General features: G+C 43.9%; 2 protein-coding genes across 2 annotated transcripts; both read left to right on the forward strand.

The window, feature by feature from the left end:
* The first annotated feature begins 281 nt into the window (after positions 1-281).
* SARC_04559 (hypothetical protein) lies at positions 282-6,201 on the forward strand. The gene is made up of 7 exons (XM_014301600.1): positions 282-484; positions 1,719-1,885; positions 2,737-2,905; positions 3,073-3,196; positions 3,634-3,726; positions 4,267-4,374; positions 5,155-6,201. The coding sequence occupies exons 1-7, from the start codon at positions 378-380 to the stop codon at positions 5,374-5,376; spliced, it is 990 nt and encodes a 329-aa protein (XP_014157075.1). The 5' UTR covers positions 282-377; the 3' UTR covers positions 5,377-6,201.
* Positions 6,202-9,044: 2,843 nt separating this feature from the next.
* On the forward strand, positions 9,045-9,805 carry SARC_04560 (hypothetical protein; the record flags this gene model as incomplete). Its single annotated transcript, XM_014301601.1, has 3 exons — positions 9,045-9,218; positions 9,279-9,521; positions 9,599-9,805. The coding sequence occupies 3 exons, from the start codon at positions 9,045-9,047 to the stop codon at positions 9,803-9,805; spliced, it is 624 nt and encodes a 207-aa protein (XP_014157076.1).
* Positions 9,806-9,997: the final 192 nt, after the last annotated feature.

The raw sequence follows: 9,997 nt of genomic DNA on the forward strand, positions 1-9,997 counted from the left end.
TTCATTCTAATATTATATTTTATTCATATATATATATATATATATTTATAAATCTATTCACATATATATATATATATATATATATCCTATTGCAGTCATGTGTTTTAGATACAGATTCTATTTGTACAGTGAACATCCCCATCCGCATACCTCGCCCTTATATAACGCACACCGATCAGGACTCGTCGTCCCAAAAGAAGGATTCTCTTCATCACTCTCAACACCAGAGCATTGTTCCGCAGTCTAGTCTGACTTACTATCATACCACCCACACCCCCTCCCAGATCTCACTGGGTGTGCCGTCCACTTGGGGTGCTCAGCGTGAGAGCATCATCTCCGTCCCCAAGCCACCGGCGGAGATTCAGTCGCTGGTAGAGATGGTCAGTGCGGGCGATCCGGCGGTGTGTGTGCTGACACAGGAGTTTCTGGTGTACCTGGCCATGTTCATCCGCAGCGAACCCGCGCTCTTCAACGAAATGCTTCGGTATGTGGGTGTGTTTGTGTATGTGTTTGTGTATGTGTGCATGTGTCTTTGTGTGGTGTGGGTGCTGACATCAGGAGTTTCTGGTTTACTTGGCCATGTTCATCCGCAGCGAACCCGCGCTCGTCAACGAAATGCTTCGGTATGTGGGTGAGTGTTTGTGTATGTGTGCATGTGTCTATGTGTGGTGTGTGTGCTGACACAGGAGATTTTGGTGTACTTGGCCATGTTCATCCGCAACGAACCTGCGCTCTTCAACGAAATTCTTCGGTATGTGGGTGTGGGTGCGTGTTTTTGTGTATGTGTGCATGTGTCTATGTGTCTATGTATGTGTCTGTGTCTGTGTCTGTGCCTATGTCTGCATCTGTATTTGTGTTTGTACGTGTGCGTGTGGTGTGGGGAGGGGCCTTGTGTGCTGCCCATTTTCGCAGCAGTTCGGTATTGGTTGTGTCGTCGGCTGAGGCCTGCCTCGCCAACCAGAGCCTAAGGAGTATACCGTATCAATACATACGGTATCAAATCATAATACCATATCATATCATTTCAATTCAATGCATCCGGTATCGGTTAATCACATGGAGACCACAATTTGATGCACCGTCGCTAGGCCACCGCTGGTCTGTGGTTTATGCATCACCTGTGCTGCGCAGAGACTACTAACTAGTGTCACCCGCATCAACCACGTTGACTTACTTCTCTGGTTTTCAGGGTTTTAGGGTTCTTTAGGAAACCCTAAAAAAACTCATCCTGAGTCACCTTACCTTGGTGTGCCTATCAATCCGCCTTCGCCCCGTGAGGTGTCTTGTCCTCAGACTCACAGACTCAGTCTCTCACTACTAGCAGTTTAGAATGAACTCCAGGCGTGCTCTAGCTGCCATTACCACTGGTATTCAAAACAAAGCGACTGTCTCCGACTGTCAGTTCATACTACACTCCGCGCGTGCGTTTGAAAGGCTGTTACGGTGTCTGTTTCACTCACCTCTTCCTTCTCTTCGGCTATGTCCCTATCATATCAGTGTGCCTGTAGGGCTGATCATCTGCTTCACCCACCTCTTCCTTCTCTTCGGCTGTGTCCCTGTCATATCAGTGTGCCTGTAGGGCTGATCATCTGCTTCACTCACTCACCTCTTCCTTCTCTTCGGCTGTGTCTCTGTCATATCAGTGTGCCTGTAGGGCTGATCATCTGTTTCACTCACTCACCTCTTCCTTCTCCTCGACTGTGTCTCTGTCATATCAGTGTGCGTGTAGGGCTGATCATCCGCGTGATGATGAGCGAACTTGCGCGCAATCTGGACTGCAGTGAAAACCTCGCTTACGAATACCTATTAAGACGGTCGCCATTCGAGCTCAAGTCCCTATTGCACCACATGCTGTCTGGAAAGGAGTTCAATGTGAACGAAGATGGTATGGGCAGGGGACTGAATTATGGGGGACGGATGTGAATGTCTCTGAGTGGTTTAGGGGTGGCAGAGCAATTACAGCGAACAATTGTGCTTGTGATATCGTTTGTTGTGGGTGGTACTATCTGGATTGACATCTCCTAAGCGATGACGGGGCTACAGAGAGGGAGAGGGAGACCATATATATAGATGTGTATATATTTATATACATCTACATATATATATATATATATATATGTGTGTGTGTGTTGTTGTGTGTATACTATATATAGTATATATATATATATAGTATGTATATATATATATATATGTATGTATATATATATATATATGTATGTATATATATATATATATATAGAAGTGGCGGTACAATGTTCGATAGCCTCATTCTGAGGCTGTTAGTGTCAGGGCATACCTCGCATACAAGCGTGTCTGGATTAAGTCAAGCTTGTTAATCGCATTTGCAAAATTTATGAGCTGGTCCTGCCTTTCCTATTCTAAGTGTTATTGCGATCTATGTGTTATTAAGAAAGATTCCTCAATACTTGGGCTTGTTCGCTATTCCATACAGTCTTCGATAGAAATAGCGTCACCGTTTTGAACTCAGAATGCCAGATTTCACGCCTGGGGTACGAGATAGCTTACGTAGTTGTGACTATCTGTGCCGCAAACCACTCATACATCGGTATACTTCCATTACCTAATCTCCCAGGGTATCGAAGACCCTGTAGTCAGGCAATGCGTTTCTACGTGCATTTTACACTTGGAGAGTGTGGGCCCTGTTCCTGTATCTCACCAATGCACCCAGGAGGAGAATCCCCACTTACACATGTGCGCATGCACTAACAATCGCAGGCAAGAAGAATATGATCGAGGAGGATATCGCCAACTACATTGGGCCGGAAAAGGGCACGCACAAGACGTCCAACATCATCGGACTAGAACAAGACGTGCATCAACTGAAGAAGGAGAAGCACTCCGACAGTGACACCGCCTCGCGTAGGGGCCAGTGGATGCGCCGAAGGTTAGTGTGTGGTTGTATGCTGGTATCGATTTGTTTGGTTATATCGTGCTGTGGTAGTGTGTATGTTCTGTGTGGGTAGGTACGCTTGATTATTTCTCCTGACATGTATCTCTCTCTAACTCGATCATCTAATCACTATGCTCTGCTCTGCTCTGTTCCGTTGCTAGGCAACTGGACGGTGCACTCAACCGTGTGCCGGTCAAGTTCTTCAATCGTGTATGGCATGTGCTCAAGAAATCCCATGGCTTTGTTGTGAGCAATCACCTGCTCCCGCATCGGCCTACAGTTCAGGTGTGTAACCATGACAACCGCCGCCAAAGCTTAAGTGGTGCAGTGAGGGGTCTATTATAGGCCTATACACATTCGACGAGTGGGCTGTATGGGCAGGCTACTCCCCCCCCCCCCCCTTACTACTTGTGAGAGCGTAATGCACAAGGATATATTACAGTGTATCCGTGGTGTTGTATCTTCTAGATTTATCTGGTGCACTGAGATTGCAGGACCACACCTGCATCGGTAGATTCGTGAACACCAGAATCGCCTACAGACGATTTGGCCCTGCCCGTACACGACTAACAACTCTCATGATGTACTTCGGCTTATTGTTCAATCTGATTGGCTATTATGTGCTGATCTCTCTCTCGTGTATCATCGTCGTCCTTATTGTTCAATCCGATTGGCTATTATGTGCTGATCTCTCTCTCGTGCATCATCGTCGTCTGCTGCAGGAAATGACTGCTGGCGAACTTAAGTTTGCGCTCCGCGTGGAGAGTATGCTCAACTGCATCGTCAGCGCCGAATACAGACAATTGACTGTGGAGGTGTGTGTGTGGTCATGTGTATGATTGTTCGGAACGGATATACGAATGTATATGACATACGAATGTATATGACATACGAATGTATATGACATACGAATGTATACGCCCACGTGCTACACGCATACAAGAATGTTTATGACGTATGAATGTATACGCCCACGTGCGACACGGGTATCAAATTGCCCGTTTTGAAGCACTTGGCTTCAAATCCTATTCAGACCTGTACTACCCACCCTACACTTGGTCCACTACTATGGCCCTGTCCATTGGTGTGGGCTGGAATTGGTGCATCCTTCAGTTGTGCGGTGGTGCTTGTTTGTGTTGTGGGACTACCGTTAATACTCTGCTAGCTATATCTAGTTCAATCGACATGTGCGGAAGGTTAAAAATAGATCAGCTCCAAACATGTCTCTCTGCTCAGCAAATACATATGTATAATGGATGCCCTTGAATGCTTATCCAAGACATGGATGAAGGCCCGGATAAGTACTCAAGAAATAAGTATGTTTACCTTTACGTCTACGTTACTACATGGTGTAGGTACTTATGCTGCTCTCATTCATTATGGAGGAGAATCCAAGCTGGTCTGTCAGCCACGTCATCGATCTGGATGCCATTGTAGCGCATGCCGTGTCGTTGTTTGATGAGGTGAGTGTGTTGTGTTTGTTGTTTGATGAGGTGAGTGGGCTATGTTTCGATTGAAAGTGCTTGCCATTGTACCGCATGCCGTGTCGTTGTTTGATGAGGTGAGTGTGTTGTGTTTGTTGTTTGATGAGGTGAATGTGCTATGTTTCGATTGAAAGTGCTTGCCATTGTACCGCATGCCATGTCGTTGTTTGATGAGGTGAGTGTGTTGTGTTTGTTGTTTGATGAGGTGAGTGTGTTGTGTTTCGATTGAAAGTACTTGCCACTGTAGCGCATACTGTGTCGTTGTTTGATGAGGTGAGTGTGTTGTGTTTCGATTCAAAAGGCTCGAGATAGTGCCGCCTAATTTAGCCTGTTGACGTCTGACTGCACAGAGCGTATAGCCATTGACAGTTCCCACCACTCCAGCTGATTGTTTTATGACTCTTGCCATGTCCCACCCGAATAATTTTTTCGGTACACCTGTAGATATTATCTCTGCCCTGACAGCTTTCTACATTTGCTCGTTTTTAGTTAGACTGTTTTCACTCAATGTAGAATTTCATGGTGTTGTCCAACCGGATGATGGTAGTTATAGACAAACACGTGTACTTTAAGACACTCATCCCATCGTGGTCAAACGTTTGTGTATTTTGTTTGAAGTCACATGTTAAGGACGTGCTTATTCATAGTCGCAGTTGACATGGCAGAACACGGCTGAGATTGTATTGTTGTATATGTGTACAGGCTGAAACGCTCACACTGACCACGGTCTTCCTGTGCATCCACCTCTTCCGTTTGTAGGATCTCTGTGCGTACGATTTTAATCACGAGAACGATATGGTCGGCCTGGGTGTGAAAGCTGGCGGGGGCAAACCCGGAGTAGACACTGGCGATGGAGACTGGCGGTTGACGTTGTTCTACGATAACGCACCCAGTGGCAGACATGGCACCATGACGTATCTGGCAAAGGCCATCTTCCAGCTACTGCCTTTCCCAACCCCAGATAGTTGCCGGGTGGCGTGAGTCCAGCAATTTAATTATTCTTGTATGCTCATCAGCAAGCGCTTAGTCTAGGTTGATGGTGTCAAAGTCATACGACTATGGCAAAAACTGTTGGATCATTCAATGTGAAGCCACAAGGAGTGGAAGTTCGGCATCAGCTGCGCACTGGTAGCTTTGAGTCAGGACATGCAGATGACACCCGAACAAAGGGTGTTCCTCGCCCCTCGCCCATGAAATCATTCTGACGCACACGCTCTCCTGTTTGTCGGTTTCCTCTTCCGTGTCATCGTGGACCAATACGCTGAAAACCTAAAGCCGAATGCGTTAGCTTTTGGACAGCATAAATAGCGCGTTAAAACCGCATCGTTCGTCGGTATCGAAATTGCAAATAAGAACATATTTAAAAGGCGTCAGATTCAGGCTCCTCATGTACCAAACAAAATCAATAGATCTGAAGTTTTAACTCGCAATTCAATCCGACGTGAAGCCCAAGTGGTTCGACAGCAGAACCGTCTATGGTTTTGTTCAATAGATGAGTATGGGTGAAAGCGAATGCAATCAAGTCGTATCTGGATGCTCTCGTACATCAGTTTATACCAGTGCGCTTGTAAACTTGATTTGGAACAGTCAAGCTATCCTGAAATGAACCCCCGCTCCCCCCTCCCCCCCCCCTTGGCAAATTCAATGTCTTGAACGGTCACGAGAGAGAAAGATCAATTCGCTTATATTTTTAGAATAGTCACAGAAGAAAACATCACCAATACATGTATAAATTCCAACCCAAGTCAGTACTAGACCTGGTTGTTTTAGTAAAGGAAAGTTAAAATAAAATATAAATTGAAACGTTTATGTAAACTGAGTACCAGACGAAACTCGTACGGAGTTCAGTGTTACCTGATAACAACTGCATTTGCAACATTATCGAGTCAAGACATGATTTGGAAGAATTAATCTATTTTAGGATGGAATACTCCCCGGATTTTCCGTACTATCAGGTGAGGTCATATTCATTGAAAAATAGAAAAGGTTATCATTATGGCTACCCCATGGGATGTATTATACGTGACCAAAACGAGTGTATGAGTTCGAGTATAAACGGCGTGTAAATAGTGCACTAGACAGTTTTGAATTCAAAGCAATATGAGAAATACGTGATCACCGCGATAAAAATACGTACGGAAGCTGATAAACCAAAAATACAAACTACAAATTTACAACTTCTAGACTAAAACATATTTAATGTACTCAAGAGCAGGTCCGTGGGAGGATGTGCGCAACGAAATGCGCAGACGCATATTTGAAAACATCGAAACGCAAAATACACTATAACCAAACAGGTCAAAACAACCTGCTACTTTAACTTGAGCAATTAGTACTTAAAAAGGGTTGTACTGTGTAGTACAACCATATACGAGAGCCTGTACACTTATGCCAATCCAAAAAGTGTCAAAGTGCAAGAGTATGGCCTACTATTGTTTATACTTGTGCTGAGAATCCAAACCAGTGCAGTAAATTTGCCTGACAGATTCCAACAGCAAACAGTTCATCTACAATTTTCTCATTCAAAGCCAATCGCAGGCTCGAGCCATCATGAAGCAAAAATAATGTAGAAAGTTTTATTTCTTGTTAGAGACTTGAATATATATGCCGATATTTGCGAAGTTGAAGACAATGATCACTACATGCAAAACTGATAAGCAATAATAAAAATAATTCTTTCTCGCCGCGCACTTGTCCTTGAACTAAATTTATACTGTATATGACAAAGTTCTAATTTCAATCACGTATATAACAGTGCAAACTGTTCCATCTTTCTACATGCAATTCGTTCAAAACACTGTACTGGACTAGTCGACATATTTAAACAGTTTGCTTGCTACTATACGCGCCGCCAAATGCAATGAAGTCAAAATTTCACACTGAATTGAGAACAATATTATATAGTAATTCAATTGCTGGCCAATACTGACTATGGGTTGTAAGGCATATGAGTGTATATTGTACAGGTCAACAGGACCGAGATACGAATGTGCAGTAGCAATGAAAATTTAGTCACATTTTTTTTTATTACAATTGCGCCTGCGCAAAAAAAAGGGGGGGGGGGCTTTGACGACGAATGTGACGGGAGGTTTATGGAGCTTAGGCTGCGGACGCATGAAGCATGGAGCACTGGGAGTCACATTGACGTCAGAATGACGCAAGCATGCAATTCTGACGCAAGCATGGGTGCTATATATAGCCATCCGTTTGGATACGATTCAGTATACTTTACTTTGTACTTCCCACCACACCAACCCTAACAGCTAGGATTCTTCTCTCCCTATAGGGGCTTTCTCTGTGAAGACTCTTTTTGGGCTTGTACACACGACTGTGGAAGTCACATGCACTCGGATCAGTTCTGACATATTATCTACAAATGTGAAGAAATTCACGGCTTGCCCCTTTTAAGCACAACATAATTAAAGTCATGTAGCTAAAATAATGAGTCGGAATTAATCGGTATGGCTGTTCGGGCAATCTGAACTACACAGGAATCTGGAACTAGCCGTACATTTGTGTCTTAACAGAAAAGATATTGTATTTTTTTTATGGAGAAAGCATCCACTCAAAATTGATAATTATCGTGATTTTGAACAATGAAAATCTCAAACAAACAAAAAATACATTAGGATTCAGATATGTGTGTATCTGTTAGCAGTTCATCTCTACATGTTTAAATTGATAAACGCATATATGAATATAGTTTGCCTTAATTTAACGCATGCAAAGTATCGGCGAAGCATACAGAAAATATGAGATTACGCGGCCACTGACTCCAGCAGCGATGTTTGTTCCGTGCACACACACGCGCATTGACAAAGAGTACGAGCTGACGAACCCTTTTTAGTTCCAAGGTTCCATGTGCAGCATCCGGTTTGTTTACTCTTAAATGGTGGAAAACACTTTTTTGTGTATTGTGGTGATGTACACTCGTGTCAATCCTTATCAAACAATGGAAGACCATTTCTTATAGATAGTTGGATAAATATTGCAACCGCCACAAAACACCCCCCGTGTTTGAATCTCGATATACGAAATGTGCGTAATAGGTATTAAATTGTCGCATAGTGGCATTCACTGTTTCATGTTGCGTCCGCCACCGCTTCATCATCTCATTAACTTGCATATAACCCACCCCATCGCCTAAGGGAGCAATGAACAATACATGACCGTCGTCATATATTTTATCCGCAAGATCTAGAAGACGCTCCCGTGAGAGGGTGGTATTGGCAGTACCTCCTTGCACTGCCCCATTCACGAAACATATATCACCTCTCTTGATTGAGAGTACAAGCTTGTAGTTAATTGCTACATATCTTATTTTTATGGCTCGTCATGAATGACTGAAACGGATGGGGCTGGGGAATGTAACATATAGTCTTAATTGGACTCATCTCTGCGATGAAAGAAGGCTTTACGATCCTTCCACACTATCTTTAGTGTAGAATTTATGTGTGTGATGTTCACATTAGCCTCCATTGATCTTATGTTATATGTGCAAACCGCTCTCTGTATCTATGTTTATTGTTTTGGCATATAGTATCAGTTACAGCAAGTTATTAGTTCAGACTCAGAACACACTTAAGAAATGTACTGACACTTAAGAAGTGTGCTTGTTAATGGGAAATTAAGCACACGGTAGTTAGGTCATGGTCTCTGGTGACAGGTATTCGACGTCAGCCATAGCAACATCAATAACAACAACAAACTCTGACCCGATAACCGAGCCACCAAATAGCAAACGTGTGATTGCTAAAGGGCTGTTCTTCCATCGTGGCCGTATTTTCAAAGAAAAAAATATACCTAAACTTGACTTTGATCCAGTACACCTGCCACCTATTGTTGATTGAGATAAATTAGCAATAGCCCCTACGCATTCCGAGCCCAAGCCGGAGTCCAAGTCCAAGCCCAAGCCCAAGCCCAAGCCCAAGCCCAAGCCCAAGCCCAAGCCCAAGCCCAAGCCCAAGCCCAAGCCAAGGAATAGAAAGCCCTTTAACCAAGAAGAACCACCAGTACCTGCGATGTTGCCACGGTTACCACCGTTGCCACCGATCCAACATAGCTCGACACAGTTGATGTCATCCGATTTAGATTTCACGTGCTATACGTCACCACTACCTCACATGGTAGACTCCATTAACGAAAACCACTCATACTGGCTTATCCGTATCCAACTCCTGTTACAAATCCTACACTATCTCAGACAAACCCGTCACCAGATTCCACTGTCGATGGGGGGATGTATGCGATTACTGATGACCATTTTATTTTTTTGCTATTCCACCGCTCGTCAATGGGACTAGCATTGTGGATCAGCCTAACACAAATCATCGACTCCATACGTGGGTTCTTCTATAGCGGCCATAGCGTGAAATGGTGCGTGTACACCAAAAATGGGAATGGGATATAGGTCCAGCCATCAGTACCGCAAGGTTTCGTAAACCGTTTCATATTATTCGTCCGTGGTCTGAGTCTATTGTTTGTTGTCAAGCTGTAGTTTCATCCCAAGCAAATTTATCGATAGCGCTTTAGCTCTAGGTAGAGTTTATCTGTCGCCTCATGATTGAGAGAATTAATGGTGGCATAAGGTAAACGGCCTGTA

Source organism: Sphaeroforma arctica, assembly GCF_001186125.1.
Source record: "Sphaeroforma arctica JP610 unplaced genomic scaffold supercont1.261, whole genome shotgun sequence".
NCBI classification, from domain to species: domain Eukaryota; class Ichthyosporea; order Ichthyophonida; genus Sphaeroforma; species Sphaeroforma arctica.